Raw genomic sequence first — 21,495 nt, forward strand, 5'->3', positions numbered from 1 at the left:
TTCCATTTCCAGGTGTCTTTTCCGGAGAGTTCCTGGAGGGATAACTGCCTCTGGGATAAAGACATCCTCGACTCAGAAGCTTGCTGAGTGTTCCACCTAACCATCATCTCTCCTTCCTGTGCAGGAGGAGACAGAAGCAGCCCAGGCAGGCCAGAGAACAAATGGTCCGACCTTTGATAAGGAAGAAATCAGGTGAGGACTCTGAGCTTGTGGAGAGTTCAGCATCATCCATACTCATTCATCTCTCCTTCTCTCCCAGCCACACCCCCTTCTCCCCTACATTCCCCTCTCCCCGACACCCCCCCTGACGTCCCCCCTCTCCCCGACATCCCCCTCTCCCCGACACTCCCCTATCCCCGACACCCCCTCTCCCCGACGTCCCCCTCTCCCCGATGTCCCCCCTCTCCCCGACACTCCCCTATCCCCGACACCCCCTCTCCCCGACGTCCCCCTCTCCCCGACGTCCCCCCCCGATGTCCCCCTCTCCCCGATGTCACCCTCTCCCCGACATGCCCCCTCTCCCCGACGTCCCCCTCTCCACGACACTCCCTTATCCCCGACACCCCCTCTCCCTGACATCCCCCTCTCCCCGACACCCCCCTCTCTCCGACACTCCCCCTCTCCCCGACACCCCCTCTCCTCGATGTCCCCCTCTCCCCAACGTCCCCCTCTCCCCAACGTCCCCCTCTCCCCGACACTCCTCTATCCCCGACACCCCCTCTCCCCGACACCCCCTCTAACCGACGTCCCCCTCTCCGCGACATCCCCCTCTCCCCGACGTCCCCCCTCTCCCCAACACTCCCCTCTCCCCGACACTCCCCTCTCCCCGACACCCCCTCTAACCGACGTCCCCCTCTCCCCGACATCCCCCTCTCCCCGACGTCCCACCTCTCCCCAACACTCCCCTATCCCCGACACCCCTCTCCCTGACGTCCCCCTCTCCCCGACACCCCCTCTCCTCGACGTCCCCCCGACGTCCCCCTCTCCCCGACACCCCCCTCTCCCCGACACTCCCCTCTCCCCGACACCCCCCTCTCCCCGACACTCCCCCTCTCCCTGACACTCCCCTCTCCCTGACACTCCCCTCTCCCCGACACCCCCTCTACCCGACGTTCCCCTCTCCCCGACGTCCCCCCTCTCCCCGACACTCCCCTATCCCTGACACCCCCTCTCCCTGACATCCCCCTCTCCCCGACACCCCCTCTCCCTTACATCCCCCTCTCCCCGACACCCCCCTCTCTCCGACACTCCCCCTCTCCCCGACACCCCTCTCCTCGACGTCCCCCTCTCCCCAACGTCCCCCTCTCCCCGACACTCCCCTATCCCCGACACCCCCTCTCCCTGACGTCCCCCTCTCCCCGACACTCCCCCTCTCCCCGACACCCCCTCTCCTCGACGTCCCCCCCGACGTCCCCCTCTCCCCGACACCCCCCTCTCCCCGACACTCCCCTCTCCCCGACACCCCCCTCTCCCCGACACTCCCCCTCTCCCCGACGTCCCCCCTCTCCCCGACGTCCCCCTCTCCCCGACGTCCCCCCTCTCCCCAACACTCCCCCATCCCCGACACCCCTCTCCCTGACGTCCCCCTCTCCCCGACACCCCCTCTCCTCGACGTCCCCCCGACGTCCCCCTCTCCCCGACACCCCCCCTCCCCGACACTCCCCTCTCCCCGACACCCCCCTCTCCCCGACACTCCCCCTCTCCCTGACACTCCCCTCTCCCCGACACCCCCTCTACCCGACGTCCCCCCTCTCCCCGACGTCCCCCTCTCCCTGACGTCCCCCCTCTCCCCGACACTCCCCTATCCCCGACACCCCCTCTCCCTGACGTCCCCCTCTCCTCGACACTCCCCTCTCCTCGACACTCCCCTCTCCCCGACACCCCCCTCTCCCCGACACCCCCTCTCCCCGACGTCCCCCTCTTCCCGACACTCCCCTATCCCCGACACCTCCCTCTCCCCAACACCCCCCTCTCTCCGACACTCCCCCTCTCCCTGACACTCCCCTCTCCCCGACACTCCCAACACCCCCTCTCCCCGACACTCCCCCGCTCCCCGACACCCCCCTCTCCCCGACACTCCCCCTCTCCCTGACACCCTCCTCTCCCTGACACCCCCCTCTCCCTGACACTCCCCCTCTCCCTGACACTCCCCCTCTCCCCGACACCCCCCTCTCCTCGACACCCCCCTCCTCGACACTCCCCTCTCCCCGACACTCCCACTCTCTCTGACGTTCCCCTCTCCCCGACGTCCCCCTCTCCCTGACACTCCCCTATCACTGACACCTCCCTCTCCCCAACACCCCCCTCTCTCCGACACTCCCCCTCTCCCCGACACCCCCTCTCCCCGACACCCCCCTCTCCCCGACACCCCCTCTCCGCGACACCCCACTCTCCCTGACACCCCCCTCTCCCCGACACCCCCTCTCCCTGACACCCCCTCTCCCTGACGTCCCCCTCTTCCCGACACTCCCCTATCCCCGACACCTCCCTCTCCCCGACACCCCCCTCTCTCCGACACTCCCCCTCTCCCTGACACTCCCCTCTCCCCGACACTCCCCTCTCCCCGACACTCCCCGTCTCTCCGACGTTCCCTTCTCCCCGACGTCCTCCTCTCCCCGACACTCCCCTATCCCTGACACCTCCCTCTCCCCGACACCCCCCTCTCTCCGACACTCCCCCTCTCCCTGACACTCCCCTCTCCCCGACACCCCCTCTCCCCGACACTCCCCCTCTCCCCGACACTCCCCTCTCCCCGACACCCCCCTCTCCCCGACACCCCCTCTCCCCGACACCCCTCTCTCCCCGACACCCCCCTCTCCCCGACACTCCCCCTCTCCCTGACAGCCCCCTCTCCCCGACAACCCCCTCTCCCCGACACTCCCCTCTCCCCGACACCCCCTCTTCCTGACACTGACCCTCTCCCCGACACCCCCCTCTCCCCGACATTCCCCTCTCCCCGACACCCCCCTCTCCCCGACACCCCCTCTCCCCGACACCCCCTCTCCCCGACACTCCCCTCTCCCTGACACCCCCTCTCCCTGACACTGACCCTCTCCCCGACACCCCCTCTCCCCGACACTCCCCTCTCCCTGACATCCCCCTCTCCCCGACACCCCCTCTCCCTGACACTGACCCTCTCCCCGACACCCCCCATCCCCGACACCCCCCGTCCCCGACACCCCCCTCTCCCCGACACCCCCCTCTCCCCGACACTCCCCTCTCCCCGACAACCCCTCTCCCCGACACCTCCCTCTCCCTGAAACTGACCCTCTCCCCGACAACCCCTATCCCCAACACCCCCCTCTCCCCGACACCCCCCTATCCTCGACACCCCCCTCTCCCTGACACTGACCCTCTCCCCGACACCCCCCTCTCCCCGACACCCCCTCTCCCCGACACTCCCCCTCTCCCCGACACCCCCCTCTCCCCGACACTCCCCTCTCCTCGACACCCTCTCTCCCTGACACTGACCCTCTCCCCGACACCCCCCTCTCCCCGACATTCCCCTCTCCCCGACACCCCCCTCTCCCCGACACCCCCTCTCCCCGACACCCCCCTCTCCCCGACACCCCCTCTCCCCGACACTCCCCTCTCCCCGACACCCCCTCTCCCTGACACTGACCCTCTCCCCGACACCCCCCTCTCCCCAACACCCCCTCTCCCCGACACTCCCCTCTCCCCGACAACCCCCTCTCCCCGACACCCCCTCTCCCTGACACTGACCCTCTCCCCGACACCCCCCATCCCCGACACCCCCCTCTCCCCAACACCTCCCTCTCCCTGACACTGACCCTCTCCCCAACACTCCCCTATCCCCGACACCCCTCTCCCTGACGTCCCCCTCTCCCCGACACCCCCTCTCCTCGACGTCCCCCCGACGTCCCCCTCTCCCCGACACCCCCCTCTCCCCGACACTCCCCTCTCCCTGACACCCCCCTCTCCCCGACACTCCCCCTCTCCCTGACACTCCCCTCTCCCTGACACTCCCCTCTCCCCGACACCCCCTCTACCCGACGTCCCCCCTCTCCCCGACGTCCCCCCTCTCCCCGACACTCCCCTATACCTGACAACCCCTCTCCCTGACATCCCCCTCTCCCCGACACCCCCCTCTCTCCGACACTCCCCCTCTCCCAGACACCCCCTCTCCTCGACGTCCCCCTCTCCCCAACGTCCCCCTCTCCCCAACGTCCCCCTCTCCCCGACACTCCCCCTCTCCCCGACACCCCCTCTCCTCGACGTCCCCCCCGACGTCCCCCTCTCCCCGACACCCTCCTCTCCCCGACACTCCCCTCTCCCCGACACCCCCTGTCCCCGACGTCCCCCCTCTCCCCGACGTCCCCCTCTCCCCTACGTCCCCCCTCTCCCCAACACTCCCCTATCCCCGACACCCCTCTCCCTGACGTCCCCCTCTCCCCGACACCCCCTCTCCTCGACGTCCCCCCGACGTCCCCCTCTCCCCGACAACCCCCTCTCCCCGACACTCCCCTCTCCCCGACCTCCCCCTCTCCCCGACACTCCCCCTCTCCCTGACACTCCCCTCTCCCCGACACCCCCTCTACCCGACGTCCCCCCTCTCCCCGACGTCCCCCTCTCCCCGACGTCCCCCCTCTCCCCTACACTCCCCTATCCCCGACACCCCCTCTCCCTGACGTCCCCCTCTCCTCGACACTCCCCTCTCCTCGACACTCCCCTCTCCCTGACGTCCCCCTCTCCCCGACGTCCCCCTCTCCCTGACGTCCCCACTCTCCCCGACACTCCCCTATCCCCCACACTCCCCTATCCCCGACACCCCCTCTCCCCGACGTCCCCCTCTCCCTGACAACCCCCTCTCCCCGACACCCCGCTCTCCCCGACACCCCCTCTCCCCGACGTCCCCCTCTTCCCGACACTCCCCTATCCCCGACACCTCCCTCTCCCCGACACCCCCCTCTCTCCGACAGTCCCCCTCTCCCTGACACTCCCCTCTCCCCGACACTCCCAACACCCCCTCTCCCCGACACTCCCCCTCTCCCCGACACCCCTCTCTCCCCGACACTCCCCCTCTCCCTGACACCCTCCTCTCCCTGACACCACCCTCTCCCTGACACTCCCCCTCTCCCTGACACTCCCCCTCTCCCCGACACCCCCCTCTCCTCGACACCCCCCCTCCTCGACACTCCCCTCTCCCCGACACCTCCACTCTCTCCGACGTTCCCCTCTCCCAGACGTCCCCCTCTCCCCGACACTCCCCTATCCCTGACACCTCCCTCTCCCCAACACCCCCCTCTCTCCGACACTCCCCCTCTCCCTGACACTCCCCTCTCCCCGACACTTCCCCTCTCCCCGACACTCCCCTATCCCCGACACTCCCCTATCCCCGACACCCCCCTCTCCCCGACACACCCTCTCCCCGACACCCTCCTCTCCCCGACACCCCCTCTCCGCGACACCCCCCTCTCCCTGACACCCCCCTCTCCCCGACACCCCCTCTCCCTGACGTCCCCCTCTTCCCGACACTCCCCTATCCCCGACACCTCCCTCTCCCCGACACCCCCCTCTCTCCGACACTCCCCCTCTCCCTGACACTCCCCTCTCCCCGACACTCCCCTCTCCCCGACACCACCCTCTCCCCGACACTCCCCCTCTCCCTGACACCCCCTCTCCCTGACACTCCCCCTCTCCCTGACACTCCCCCTCTCCCCGACACCCCCCTCTCCTCAACACCCCCCCTCCCCGACACTCCCCTCTCCCCGACACTCCCCCTCTCTCCGACGTTCCCCTCTCCCCGACGTCCCCCTCTCCCCAACACTCCCCTATCCCTGACACCTCCCTCTCCCCGACACCCCCCTCTCTCCGACACTCCCCCTCTCCCTGACACTCCCCTCTCCCCGACACCCCCTCTCCCCGACACCCCCCATCCCCGACACCCCCCTCTCCCCGACACCTCCCTCTCCCTGACACTGACCCTCTCCCCAACACTCCCCTATCCCCGACACCCCTCTCCCTGACGTCCCCCTCTCCCCGACACCCCCTCTCCTCGACGTCCCCCAGACGTCCCCCTCTCCCCGACACCCCCCTCTCCCCGACACTCCCCCTCTCCCTGACACTCCCCTCTCCCTGACACTCCCCTCTCCCCGACACCCCCTCTACCCGACGTCCCCCCTCTCCCCGACGTCCCCCCTCTCCCCAACACTCCCCTATCCCTGACACCCCCTCTCCCTGACATCCCCCTCTCCCCGACACCTCCCTCTCTCCGACACTCCCCCTCTCCCCGACACCCCCTCTCCTCGACGTCCCCCTCTCCCCAACGTCCCCCTCTCCCCAACGTCCCCCTCTCCCCGACACTCCCCTATCCCCGACACCCCCTCTCCCTGACGTCCCCCTCTCCCCGACACTCCCCCTCTCCCCGACAACCCCCTCTCCCCGACACTCCCCTCTCCCCGACACCCCCTCTCCCCGACACTCCCCCTCTCCCTGACACTCCCCTCTCCCCGACACCCCCTCTCCCCGACGTCCCCCCTCTCCCCGATGTCCCCCTCTCCCCGACGTCCCCCCTCTCCCCAGCACTCCCCTATCCCCGACACCCCTCTCCCTGATGTCCCCCTCTCCCCGACACCCCCTCTCCTCGACGTCCCCCCGACGTCCCCCTCTCCCCGACACTCCCCTCTCCCCGACACCCCCCTCTCCCCGACACTCCCCCTCTCCCTGACACTCCCCTCTCCCCGACACCCCCTCTACCCGACGTCCCCCCTCTCCCCGACGTCCCCCTCTCCCCGACGTCCCCCTTTCCCCGACACTCCCCTATCCCCGACACCCCCTCTCCCTGACGTCCCCCTCTCCTCGACACTCCCCTCTCCTCGACACTCCCCTCTCCCTGACGTCCCCCTCTCCCCGACACTCCCCCTCTCCCCGACACCCCCTCTCCTCGACGTCCCCCCCGACGTCCCCCTCTCCCCGACACCCTCCTCTCCCCGACACTCCCCTCTCCCCGACACCCCCTGTCACCGACGTCCCCCCTCTCCCCGACGTCCCCCTCTCCCCTACGACCCCCCTCTCCCCAACACTCCCCTATCCCCGACACCCCTCTCCCTGACGTCCCCCTCTCCCCGACACCCCCTCTCCTCGACGTCCCCCCGACGTCCCCCTCTCCCCGACAACCCCCTCTCCCCGACACTCCCCTCTCCCCGACATCCCCCTCTCCCCGACACTCCCCCTCTCCCTGACACTCCCCCCTCCCCGACACCCCCTCTACCCGACGTCCCCCCTCTCCCCGACGTCCCCCTCTCCCCGACGTCCCCCCTCTCCCCGACACTCCCCTATCCCTGACACCCCCTCTCCCTGACGTCCCCCTCTCCTCGACACTCCCCTCTCCTCGACACTCCCCTCTCCCTGACGTCCTCCTCTCCCCAACGTCCCCCTCTCCCCGACACCCCCCCTCTCCCCGACGTCCCCCTCTCCCTGACACTCCCCTCTCCCCGACACTCCCCCACTCCCCGACACTCCCCTATCCCCGACACCCCCTCTCCCCGACGTCCCCCTCTCCCTGACGTCCCCACTCTCCCCGACACTCCCCTATCCCCCACACTCCCCTATCCCCGACACCCCCTCTCCCCGACGTCCCCCTCTCCCTGACAACCCCCTCTCCCCGACACCCCGCTCTCCCCGACACCCCCTCTCCCCGACGTCCCCCTCTTCCCGACACTCCCCTATCCCCGACACCTCCCTCTCCCCGACACCCCCCTCTCTCCGACAGTCCCCCTCTCCCTGACACTCCCCTCTCCCCGACACTCCCAACACCCCCTCTCCCCGACACTCCCCCTCTCCCCGACACCCCTCTCTCCCCGACACTCCCCCTCTCCCTGACACCCTCCTCTCCCTGACACCCCCCTCTCCCTGACACTCCCCCTCTCCCTGACACTCCCCCTCTCCCCGACACCCCCCTCTCCTCGACACCCCCCCTCCTCGACACTCCCCTCTCCCCGACACCTCCACTCTCTCCGACGTTCCCCTCTCCCAGACGTCCCCCTCTCCCCGACACTCCCCTATCCCTGACACCTCCCTCTCCCCAACACCCCCCTCTCTCCGACACTCCCCCTCTCCCTGACACTCCCCTCTCCCCGACACTTCCCCTCTCCCCGACACTCCCCTATCCCCGACACTCCCCTAACCCCGACACCCCCCTCTCCCCGACACACCCTCTCCCCGACACCCCCCTCTCCCCGACACCCCCTCTCCGCGACACCCCCCTCTCCCTGACACCCCCCTCTCCCCGACACCCCCTCTCCCTGACGTCCCCCCTTCCCACACTCCCTATCCCCGACCCTCCCTCTCCCCGACACCCCCCTCTCCCTGACACTCCCCCTCTCCCTGACACTCCCCTCTCCCCGACACTCCCCTCTCCCCGACACCACCCTCTCCCCGACACTCCCCCTCTCCCTGACACCCCCTCTCCCTGACACTCCCCCTCTCCCTGACACTCCCCCTCTCCCCGACACCCCCCTCTCCTCAACACCCCCCTCCCCGACACTCCCCTCTCCCCGACACTCCCCCTCTCTCCGACGTTCCCCTCTCCCCGACGTCCCCCTCTCCCCAACACTCCCCTATCCCTGACACCTCCCTCTCCCCGACACCCCCCTCTCTCCGACACTCCCCCTCTCCCTGACACTCCCCTCTCCCCGACACCCCCTCTCCCCGACACCCCCCATCCCCGACACCCCCCTCTCCCCGACACCTCCCTCTCCCTGACACTGACCCTCTCCCCAACACTCCCCTATCCCCGACACACCTCTCCCTGACGTCCCCCTCTCCCCGACACCCCCTCTCCTCGACGTCCCCCAGACGTCCCCCTCTCCCCGACACCCCCCTCTCCCCGACACTCCCCCTCTCCCTGACACTCCCCTCTCCCTGACACTCCCCTCTCCCCGACACCCCCTCTACCCGACGTCCCCCCTCTCCCCGACGTCCCCCCTCTCCCCAACACTCCCCTATCCCTGACACCCCCTCTCCCTGACATCCCCCTCTCCCCGACACCTCCCTCTCTCCGACACTCCCCCTCTCCCCGACACCCCCTCTCCTCGACGTCCCCCTCTCCCCAACGTCCCCCTCTCCCCAACGTCCCCCTCTCCCCGACACTCCCCTATCCCCGACACCCCCTCTCCCTGACGTCCCCCTCTCCCCAACACTCCCCCTCTCCCCGACACCCCCCTCTCCCCGACACTCCCCTCTCCCCGACACCCCCTCTCCCCGACACTCCCCCTCTCCCTGACACTCCCCTCTCCCCGACACCCCCTCTCCCCGACGTCCCCCCTCTCCCCGATGTCCCCCTCTCCCCGACGTCCCCCCTCTCCCCAGCACTCCCCTATCCCCGACACCCCTCTCCCTGATGTCCCCCTCTCCCCGACACCCCCTCTCCTCGACGTCCCCCCGACGTCCCCCTCTCCCCGACACTCCCCTCTCCCCGACACCCCCCTCTCCCCGACACTCCCCCTCTCCCTGACACTCCCCTCTCCCCGACACCCCCTCTACCCGACGTCCCCCCTCTCCCCGACGTCCCCCTCTTCCCGACACTCCCTATCCCCGACACCTCCCTCTCCCCGACACCCCCCTCTCTCTGACACTTCCCCTCTCCCTGACACTCCCCTCTCCCCGACACTCCCCTCTCCCCGACACCCCCCTCTCCCCGACACTCCCCCTCTCCCTGACACCCCCTCTCCCTGACACTCCCCCTCTCCCTGTCACTCCCCCTCTCCCCGACACCCCCCTCTCCTCAACACCCCCCCTCCCCGACACTCCCTCTCCCCGACACTCCCCCTCTCTCCGACGTTCCCCTCTCCCCGACATCCCCCTCTCCCCGACACTCCCCTACCCCTGACACCTCCCTCTCCCCGACACCCCCCTCTCTCCGACACTCCCCCTCTCCCTGACACTCCCCTCTCCCCGACACCCCCTCTCCCCGACACTCCCCCTCTCCCCGACACTCCCCTATCCCCGACACCCCCCTCTCCCCGACACCCCCTCTCCCCGACACCCCCCATCCCCGACACCCCCCTCTCCCCGACACCTCCCTCTCCCTGACACTGACCCTCTCCCCAACACTCCCCTATCCCCGACACCCCTCTCCCTGACGTCCCCCTCTCCCCGACACCCCCTCTCCTCGACGTCCCCCCGACGTCCCCCTCTCCCCGACACCCCCCTATCCCCGACACCCCCTCTCCCTGACGTCCCCCTCTCCTCGACACTCCCCTCTCCTCGACACTCCCCTCTCCCCGACGTCCCCCTCTCCCCAACGTCCCCCTCTCCCCGACACCCCCCCTCTCCCCGACGTCACCCTCTCCCTGACACTCCCCTATCCCCGACACCCCCTCTCCCCAACACTCCCCTCTCCCCGACACTCCCCCACTCCCCGACACCCCTATCCCCGACACCCCCTCTCCCCGACGTCCCCCTCTCCCTGACGTCCCCCCTCTCCCCGACACTCCCCTATCCCCGACACTCCCCTATCCCCGACACCCCCTCTCCCCGACGTCCCCCTCTCCCTGACACCCCCCTCTCCCCGACACCCCCCTCTCCCCGACACCCCCTCTCCCCGACGTCCCCCTCTTCCCGACACTCCCCTATCCCCGACACCTCCCTCTCCCCGACACCCCCCTCTCTCCGACAGTCCCCCTCTCCCTGACACTCCCCTCTCCCTGACACTCCCCTCTCCCCGACACCCCCTCTACCCGACGTCCCCCCTCTCCCCGACGTCCCCCCTCTCCCCAACACTCCCCTATCCCTGACACCCCCTCTCCCTGACATCCCCCTCTCCCCGACACCTCCCTCTCTCCGACACTCCCCCTCTCCCCGACACCCCCTCTCCTCGACGTCCCCCTCTCCCCAACGTCCCCCTCTCCCCAACGTCCCCCTCTCCCCGACACTCCCCTATCCCCGACACCCCCTCTCCCTGACGTCCCCCTCTCCCCGACACTCCCCCTCTCCCCGACACCCCCCTCTCCCCGACACTCCCCTCTCCCCGACACCCCCTCTCCCCGACACTCCCCCTCTCCCTGACACTCCCCTCTCCCCGACACCCCCTCTCCCCGACGTCCCCCCTCTCCCCGATGTCCCCCTCTCCCCGACGTCCCCCCTCTCCCCAGCACTCCCCTATCCCCGACACCCCTCTCCCTGATGTCCCCCTCTCCCCGACACCCCCTCTCCTCGACGTCCCCCCGACGTCCCCCTCTCCCCGACACTCCCCTCTCCCCGACACCCCCCTCTCCCCGACACTCCCCCTCTCCCTGACACTCCCCTCTCCCCGACACCCCCTCTACCCGACGTCCCCCCTCTCCCCGACGTCCCCCTCTCCCCGACGTCCCCCTTTCCCCGACACTCCCCTATCCCCGACACCCCCTCTCCCTGACGTCCCCCTCTCCTCGACACTCCCCTCTCCTCGACACTCCCCTCTCCCTGACGTCCCCCTCTCCCCGACACCCCCCCTCTCCCCGACGTCCCCCTCTCCCTGACACTCCCCTATCCCCGACACCCCCTCTCCCCAACACTCCCCTCTCCCCGACACTCCCCCACTCCCCGACACTCCCCCTCTCTCCGACGTTCCCCTCTCCCCGACGTCCCCCTCTCCCCGACACTCCCCTATCCCTGACACCTCCCTCTCCCCAACACCCCCCTCTCTCCGACACTCCCCCTCTCCCTGACACTCCCCTCTCCCCGACACTTCCCCTCTCCCCGACACTCCCCTATCCCCGACACTCCCCTATCCCCGACACCCCCCTCTCCCCGACACCCCCTCTCCCCGACACCCCCCTCTCCCCGACACCCCCTCTCCGCGACACCCCCCTCTCCCTGACACCCCCCTCTCCCCGACACCCCCTCTCCCTGACGTCCCCCTCTTCCCGACACTCCCCTATCCCCGACACCTCCCTCTCCCCGACACCCCCCTCTCTCTGACACTTCCCCTCTCCCTGACACTCCCCTCTCCCCGACACTCCCCTCTCCCCGACACCCCCCTCTCCCCGACACTCCCCCTCTCCCTGACACCCCCTCTCCCTGACACTCCCCCTCTCCCTGACACTCCCCCTCTCCCCGACACCCCCCTCTCCTCAACACCCCCCCTCCCCGACACTCCCTCTCCCCGACACTCCCCCTCTCTCCGACGTTCCCCTCTCCCCGACATCCCCCTCTCCCCGACACTCCCCTACCCCTGACACCTCCCTCTCCCCGACACCCCCCTCTCTCCGACACTCCCCCTCTCCCTGACACTCCCCTCTCCCCGACACCCCCTCTCCCCGACACTCCCCCTCTCCCCGACACTCCCCTATCCCCGACACCCCCCTCTCCCCGACAACCCCTCTCCCCGACACCCCCCATCCCCGACACCCCCCTCTCCCCGACACCTCCCTCTCCCTGACACTGACCCTCTCCCCAACACTCCCCTATCCCCGACACCCCTCTCCCTGACGTCCCCCTCTCCCCGACACCCCCTATCCTCGACGTCCCCCCGACGTCCCCCTCTCCCCGACACCCCCCTATCCCCGACACCCCCTCTCCCTGACGTCCCCCTCTCCTCGACACTCCCCTCTCCTCGACACTCCCCTCTCCCCGACGTCCCCCTCTCCCCAACGTCCCCCTCTCCCCGACACCCCCCCTCTCCCCGACGTCCCCCTCTCCCTGACACTCCCCTATCCCCGACACCCCCTCTCCCCAACACTCCCCTCTCCCCGACACTCCCCCACTCCCCGACACCCCTATCCCCGACACCCCCTCTCCCCGACGTCCCCCTCTCCCTGACGTCCCCCCTCTCCCCGACACACCCCTATCCCCGACACTCCCCTATCCCCGACACCCCCTCTCCCCGACGTCCCCCTCTCCCTGACAACCCCCTCTCCCCGACACCCCCCTCTCCCCGACACCCCCTCTCCCCGACGTCCCCCTCTTCCCGACACTCCCCTATCCCCGACACCTCCCTCTCCCCGACACCCCCCTCTCTCCGACAGTCCCCCTCTCCCTGTCACTCCCCTCTCCCCGACTCTCCCAACACCCCCTCTCCCCGACACTCCCCCTCTCCCCGACACCCCCTCTCCCCGACACTCCCCCTCTCCCTGACACCCTCCTCTCCCTGACACACCCCTCTCCCTGACACTCCCCCTCTCCCTGACACTCCCCCTCTCCCCGACACCCCCCTCTCCTCGACACCCCCCCTCCTCGACACTCCCCTCTCCCCGACACTCCCCCTCTCTCCGACGTTCCCCTCTCCCCGACGTCCCCCTCTCCCCGACACTCCCCTATCCCTGACACCTCCCTCTCCCCAACACCCCCCTCTCTCCGACACTCCCCCTCTCCCTGACACTCCCCTCTCCCCGACACTTCCCCTATCCCCGACACTCCCCTATCCCTGACACCTCCCTCTCTCCAACACCCCCCTCTCTCCGACACTCCCCCTCTCCCTGACACTCCCCTCTCCCCGACACTCCCCCTCTCCCCGACACTCCCCTATCCCCGACACTCCCCTATCCCCGACACCCCCCTCTCCCCGACACCCCCTCTCCCCGACACCCCCCTCTCCCCGACACCCCCTCTCCGCGACACCCCCTCTCCCTGAAACCCCCCTCTCCCCGACACCCCCTCTCCCTGACGTCCCCCTCTTCCCGACACTCCCCTATCCCCGACACCTCCCTCTCCCCGACACCCCCCTCTCTCCGACACTCCCCCTCTCCCTGACACTCCCCTCTCCCCGACACTCCCCTCTCCCCGACACCACCCTCTCCCCGACACTCCCCCTCTCCCTGACACCCCCTCTCCCTGACACTCCCCCTCTCCCTGACAATCCCCCTCTCCCCGACACCCCCCTCTCCTCAACACCCCCCCTCCCCGACACTCCCCTCTCCCCGACACTCCCCTCTCTCCGACGTTCCCCTCTCCCCGACGTCCCCCTCTCCCCGACACTCCCCTTTCCCTGACACCTCCCTCTCCCCGACACCCCCCTCTCTCCGACACTCCCCCTCTCCCTGACACTCCCCTCTCCCCGACACCCCCTCTCCCCGACACTCCCCCTCTCCCCGACACTCCCCTATCCCCGACACCCCCCTCTCCCCGACACCCCCCTCTCCCCGACACCCCCCTCTCCCCGACACCCACTCTCTCCGACACCCCCCTCTCCCCGACACTCCCCCTCTCCCTGACAGCCCCCTCTCCCCGACACCCCCCTCTCCCCGACACTCCCCTCTCCCCGACACCCCCTCTCCCTGACACTGACCCTCTCCCCGACACCCCCCTCTCCCCGACATTCCCCTCTCCCCGACACCCCCCTCTCCCCGACACCCCCTCTCCCCGACACCCCCTCTCCCCGACACTCCCCTCTCCCCGACACCCCCTCTCCCTGACACTGACCCTCTCCCCGACACCACCCTCTCCCCGACACCCCCTCTCCCCGACACTCCCCTCTCCCTGACATCCCCCTCTCCCCGACACCCCCTCTCCCTGACACTGACCCTCTCCCCGACACCCCCCATCCCCAACACCCCCCTCTCCCCGACACCCCCCTCTCCCCGACACTCCCCTCTCCCCGACACCTCCCTCTCCCCGACACCCCCCTCTCTCTGACACTTCCCCTCTCCCTGACACTCCCCTCTCCCCGACACTCCCCTCTCCCCGACACCCCGCTCTCCCCGACACTCCCCCTCTCCCTGACACCCCCTCTCCCTGACACTCCCCCTCTCCCTGACACTCCCCCTCTCCCCGACACCCCCCTCTCCTCAACACCCCCCCTCCCCGACACTCCCTCTCCCCGACACTCCCCCTCTCTCCGACGTTCCCCTCTCCCCGACATCCCCCTCTCCCCGACACTCCCCTACCCCTGACACCTCCCTCTCCCCGACACCCCCCTCTCTCCGACACTCCCCCTCTCCCTGACACTCCCCTCTCCCCGACACCCCCTCTCCCCGACACTCCCCCTCTCCCCGACACTCCCCTATCCCCGACACCCCCCTCTCCCCGACACCCCCTCTCCCCGACACCCCCCATCCCCGACACCCCCCTCTCCCCGACACCTCCCTCTCCCTGACACTGACCCTCTCCCCAACACTCCCCTATCCCCGACACCCCTCTCCCTGACGTCCCCCTCTCCCCGACACCCCCTCTCCTCGACGTCCCCCCGACGTCCCCCTCTCCCCGACACCCCCCTATCCCCGACACCCCCTCTCCCTGACGTCCCCCTCTCCTCGACACTCCCCTCTCCTCGACACTCCCCTCTCCCCGACGTCCCCCTCTCCCCAACGTCCCCCTCTCCCCGACACCCCCCCTCTCCCCGACGTCCCCCTCTCCCTGACACTCCCCTATCCCCGACACCCCCTCTCCCCAACACTCCCCTCTCCCCGACACTCCCCCACTCCCCGACACCCCTATCCCTGACACCCCCTCTCCCCGACGTCCCCCTCTCCCTGACGTCCCCCCTCTCCCCGACACTCCCCTATCCCCGACACTCCCCTATCCCCGACACCCCCTCTCCCCGACGTCCCCCTCTCCCTGACAACCCCCTCTCCCCGACACCCCCCTCTCCCCGACACCCCCTCTCCCCGACGTCCCCCTCTTCCCGACACTCCCCTATCCCCGACACCTCCCTCTCCCCGACACCCCCCTCTCTCCGACAGTCCCCCTCTCCCTGTCACTCCCCTCTCCCCGACACTCCCAACACCCCCTCTCCCCGACACTCCCCCTCTCCCCGACACCCCCCTCTCCCCGACACTCCCCCTCTCCCTGACACCCTCCTCTCCCTGACACACCCCTCTCCCTGACACTCCCCCTCTCCCTGACACTCCCCCTCTCCCCGACACCCCCCTCTCCTCGACACCCCCCCTCCTCGACACTCCCCTCTCCCCGACACTCCCCCTCTCTCCGACGTTCCCCTCTCCCCGACGTCCCCCTCTCCCCGACACTCCCCTATCCCTGACACCTCCCTCTCTCCAACACCCCCCTCTCTCCGACACTCCCCCTCTCCCTGACACTCCCCTCTCCCCGACACTCCCCCTCTCCCCGACACTCCCCTATCCCCGACACTCCCCTATCCCCGACACCCCCCTCTCCCCGACACCCCCTCTCCCCGACACCCCCCTCTCCCCGACACCCCCTCTCCGCGACACCCCCTCTCCCTGAAACCCCCCTCTCCCCGACACCCCCTCTCCCTGACGTCCCCCTCTTCCCGACACTCCCCTATCCCCGACACCTCCCTCTCCCCGACACCCCCCTCTCTCCGACACTCCCCCTCTCCCTGACACTCCCCTCTCCCCGACACTCCCCTCTCCCCGACACCACCCTCTCCCCGACACTCCCCCTCTCCCTGACACCCCCTCTCCCTGACACTCCCCCTCTCCCTGACAATCCCCCTCTCCCCGACACCCGCCTCTCCTCAACACCCCCCCTCCCCGACACTCCCCTCTCCCCGGCACTCCCCTCTCTCCGACGTTCCCCGCTCCCCGACGTCCCCCTCTCCCCGACACTCCCCTTTCCCTGACACCTCCCTCTCCCCGACACCCCCCTCTCTCCGACACTCCCCCTCTCCCTGACACTCCCCTCTCCCCGCTTACACCCCCTCACCCCGACACTCCCCCTCTCCCCGACACTCCCCTATCCCCGACACCCCCCTCTCCCCGACACCCCCCTCTCCCCGACACCCCCCTCTCCCCGACACCCCCTGCCTCCGACACCCCCCTCTCCTTGACACTCCCCCTCTCCCTGACAGCCCCCTCTCCCCGACACCCCCCTCTCCCCGACACTCCCCTCTCCCCGACACCCCCTCTCCCTGACACTGACCCTCTCCCCGACACCCCCCTCTCCCCGACATTCCCCTCTCCCCGACACCCCCCTCTCCCCGACACCCCCTCTCCCCGACACCCCCTCTCCCCAACACCCCCTCTCCCCGACACTCCCCTCTCCCCGACACCCCCTCTCCCTGACACTGACCCTCTCCCCGACACCACCCTCTCCCCGACACCCCCTCTCCCCGACACTCCCCTCTCCCTGACATCCCCCTCTCCCCGACACCCCCTCTCCCTGACACTGACCCTCTCCCCGACACCCCCCATCCCCAACACCCCCCTCTCCCCGACACCCCCCTCTCCCCGACACTCCCCTCTCCCCGACACCCCCTCTCCCCGACACCTCCCTCTCCCTGACACTGACCCTCTCCCCGACACCCCCTATCCCCAACAACCCCCTCTCCCCGACACCCCCCTATCCCCGACACCCCCCTCTCCCTGACACTGACCCTTTCCCCGACACCCCCCTCCCCGACACCCCCTCTCCCCGACACTCCCCCTCTCCCCGACACCCCCCTCTCCCCGACACTCCCCTCTCCTCGACACCCCCTCTCCCTGACACTGACCCTCTCCCCGACACCCCCCTCTCCCCGACATTCCCCTCTCCACGACACCCCCCTCTCCCCGACACCCCCTCTCCGCGACACCCCCCTCTCCCCGACACCCCCTCTCCCCGACACTCCCCTCTCCCCGACACCCCCTCTCCCTGACACTGACCCTCTCCCCGACACCCCCCTCTCCCCAACACCCCCTCTCCCCGACACTCCCCTCTCCCCAACATCCCCCTCTCCCCGACACCCCCTCTCCCTGACACTGACCCTCTCCCCGACACCCCCCATCCCCGACACCCCCCTCTCCCCGACACCTCCCCCTCCCTGACATTGACCCTATCCCCGACACCCCCTATCCGCAACACCCCCCTCTCCCCGACACCCCCTCTCCCCGACGTCCCCCTCTCCCTGACGTCCCCCCTCTCCCCGACACTCCCCTATCCCCGACACTCCCCTATCCCCGACACCCCCTCTCCCCGACGTCCCCCTCTCCCTGACAACCCCCTCTCCCCGACACCCCCCTCTCCCCGACACCCCCTCTCCCCGACGTCCCCCTCTTCCCGACACTCCCCTATCCCCGACACCTCCCTCTCCCCGACACCCCCCTCTCTCCGACAGTCCCCCTCTCCCTGTCACTCCCCTCTCCCCGACACTCCCAACACCCCCTCTCCCCGACACTCCCCCTCTCCCCGACACCCCCCTCTCCCCGACACTCCCCCTCTCCCTGACACCCTCCTCTCCCTGACACACCCCTCTCCCTGACACTCCCCCTCTCCCTGACACTCCCCCTCTCCCCGACACCCCCCTCTCCTCGACACCCCCCCTCCTCGACACTCCCCTCTCCCCGACACTCCCCCTCTCTCCGACGTTCCCCTCTCCCCGACGTCCCCCTCTCCCCGACACTCCCCTATCCCTGACACCTCCCTCTCTCCAACACCCCCCTCTCTCCGACACTCTCCCTCTCCCTGACACTCCCCTCTCCCCGACACTCCCCCTCTCCCCGACACTCCCCTATCCCCGACACTCCCCTATCCCCGACACCCCCCTCTCCCCGACACCCCCTCTCCCCGACACCCCCCTCTCCCCGACACCCCCTCTCCGCGACACCCCCTCTCCCTGACACCCCCCTCTCCCCGACACCGCCTCTCCCTGACGTCCCCCTCTTCCCGACACTCCCCTATCCCCGACACCTCCCTCTCCCCGACACCCCCCTCTCTCCGACACTCCCCCTCTCCCTGACACTCCCCTCTCCCCGACGTTCCCCTCTCCCCGACACCACCCTCTCCCCGACACTCCCCCTCTCCCTGACACCCCCTCTCCCTGACACTCCCCCTCTCCCTGACACTCCCCCTCTCCCCGACACCCCCCTCTCCTCAACACCCCCCCTCCCCGACACTCCCCTCTCCCCGACACTCCCCCTCTCTCCGACGTTCCCCTCTCCCCGACGTCCCCCTCTCCCCGACACTCCCCTATCCCTGACACCTCCCTCTCCCCGACACCACCCTCTCCCCGACACTCCCCCTCTCCCTGACACCCCCTCTCCCTGACACTCCCCCTCTCCCTGACAATCCCCCTCTCCCCGACACCCGCCTCTCCTCAACACCCCCCCTCCCCGACACTCCCCTCTCCCCGACACTCCCCTCTCCCCGACGTTCCCCTCTCCCCGACGTCCCCCTCTCCCCGACACTCCCCTTTCCCTGACACCTCCCTCTCCCCGACACCCCCCTCTCTCCGACACTCCCCCTCTCCCTGACACTCCCCTCTCCCCGACACCCCCTCTCCCCGACACTCCCCTATCCCCGACACCCCCCTCTCCCCGACACCCCCCTCTCCCCGACACCCCCCTCTCCCCGACACCCCCTCTCTCCGACACCCCCCTCTCCCCGACACTCCCCCTCTCCCTGACAGCCCCCTCTCCCCAACACCCCCCTCTCCCCGACACTCCCCTCTCCCCGACACCCCCTCTCCCTGACACTGACCCTCTCCCCGACACCCCCCTCTCCCCGACATTCCCCTCTCCCCGACACCCCCCTCTCCCCGACACCCCCTCTCCCCGACACCCCCTCTCCCCAACACCCCCTCTCCCCGACACTCCCCTCTCCCCGACACCCCCCTCTCCCTGACACTGACCCTCTCCCCGACACCACCCTCTCCCCGACACCCCCTCTCCCCGACACTCCCCTCTCCCTGACATCCCCCTCTCCCCGACACCCCCTCTCCCTGACACTGACCCTCTCCCCGACACCCCCCATCCCCAACACCCCCCTCTCCCCGACACCCCCCTCTCCCCGACACTCCCCTCTCCCCGACACCCCCTCTCCCCGACACCTCCCTCTCCCTGACACTGACCCTCTCCCCGACACCCCCTATCCCCAACACCCCCCTCTCCCCGACACCCCCCTATCCCCGACACCCCCCTCTCCCTGACACTGACCCTCTCCCCGACACCCCCCTCCCCGACACCCCCTCTCCCCGACACTCCCCCTCTCCCCGACACCCCCCTCTCCCCGACACTCCCCTCTCCTCGACACCCCCTCTCCCTGACACTGACCCTCTCCCCGACACCCCCCTCTCCCCGACATTCCCCTCTCCACGACACCCCCCTCTCCCCGACACCCCCTCTCCGCGACACCCCCCTCTCCCCGACACCCCCTCTCCCCGACACTCCCCTCTCCCCGACACCCCCTCTCCCTGACACTGACCCTCTCCCCGACACCCCCCTCTCCCCAACACCCCCTCTCCCCGACACTCCCCTCTCCCCAACATCCCCCTCTCCCCGACACCCCCTCTCCCTGACACTGACCCTCTCCCCGACACCCCCCATCCCCGACACCCCCCTCTCCCCGACACCTCCCCCTCCCTGACATTGACCCTATCCCCGACACCCCCTATCCGCAACACCCCCCTCTCCCCGACACCCCCTCTCCCCGACGTCCCCCTCTCCCTGACGTCCCCCCTCTCCCCGACACTCCCCTATCCCCGACACTCCCCTATCCCCGACACCCCGTCTCCCCGACGTCCCCCTCTCCCTGACAACCCCCTCTCCCCGACACCCCCCTCTCCCCGACACCCCCTCTCCCCGACGTCCCCCTCTTCCCGACACTCCCCTATCCCCGACACCTCCCTCTCCCCGACACCCCCCTCTCTCCGACAGTCCCCCTCTCCCTGTCACTCCCCTCTCCCCGACACTCCCAACACCCCCTCTCCCCGACACTCCCCCTCTCCCCGACAACCCCCTCTCCCCGACACTCCCCCTCTCCCTGACACCCTCCTCTCCCTGACACACCCCTCTCCCTGACACTCCCCCTCTCCCCGACATCCCCCTCTCCTCGACACCCCCCCCTCCTCGACACTCCCCTCTCCCCGACACTCCCCCTCTCTCCGACGTTCCCCTCTCCCCGACGTCCCCCTCTCCCCGACACTCCCCTATCCCTGACACCTCCCTCTCTCCAACACCCCCCTCTCTCCGACACTCTCCCTCTCCCTGACACTCCCCTCTCCCCGACACTCCCCCTCTCCCCGACACTCCCCTATCCCCGACACTCCCCTATCCCCGACACCCCCCTCTCCCCGACACCCCCTCTCCCCGACACCCCCCTCTCCCCGACACCCCCTCTCCGCGACACCCCCTCTCCCTGACACCCCCCTCTCCCCGACACCGCCTCTCCCTGACGTCCCCCTCTTCCCGACACTCCCCTATCCCCGACACCTCCCTCTCCCCGACACCCCCCTCTCTCCGACACTCCCCCTCTCCCTGACACTCCCCTCTCCCCGACACTCCCCTCTCCCCGACACCACCCTCTCCCCGACACTCCCCCTCTCCCTGACACCCCCTCTCCCTGACACTCCCCCTCTCCCTGACACTCCCCCTCTCCCCGACACCCCCCTCTCCTCAACACCCCCCCTCCCCGACACTCCCCTCTCCCCGACACTCCCCCTCTCTCCGACGTTCCCCTCTCCCCGACGTCCCCCTCTCCCCGACACTCCCCTATCCCTGACACCTCCCTCTCCCCGACACCCCCCTCTCTCCGACACTCCCCCTCTCCCTGACACTCCCCTATCCCCGACACCCCCCTCTCCCCGACACCCCCTCTCCCCGACACCCCCCTCTCCCCGACACCCCCTCTCCGCGACACCCCCCTCTCCCTGACACCTCCCTC

At 70.0% G+C, this 21,495-nt stretch overlaps 1 protein-coding gene across 2 annotated transcripts in view; it reads left to right on the forward strand.

Moving 5' to 3' along the window:
- LOC134347274 (receptor-type tyrosine-protein phosphatase alpha-like) overlaps nt 1-21,495 on the forward strand; it is a 192,945-nt gene that overhangs the window by 67,217 nt on the left and 104,233 nt on the right. For both annotated transcript variants that reach the window (XM_063049658.1, XM_063049659.1), the window contains exon 10: nt 125-192. In XM_063049658.1, coding sequence (XP_062905728.1) covers nt 125-192 — 68 coding nt within the window. The remainder of the gene's footprint in view (nt 1-124; nt 193-21,495) is intronic.

Source organism: Mobula hypostoma, chromosome 5 (assembly GCF_963921235.1).
Source record: "Mobula hypostoma chromosome 5, sMobHyp1.1, whole genome shotgun sequence".
In the NCBI taxonomy this organism is placed as follows: domain Eukaryota; kingdom Metazoa; phylum Chordata; class Chondrichthyes; order Myliobatiformes; family Myliobatidae; genus Mobula; species Mobula hypostoma.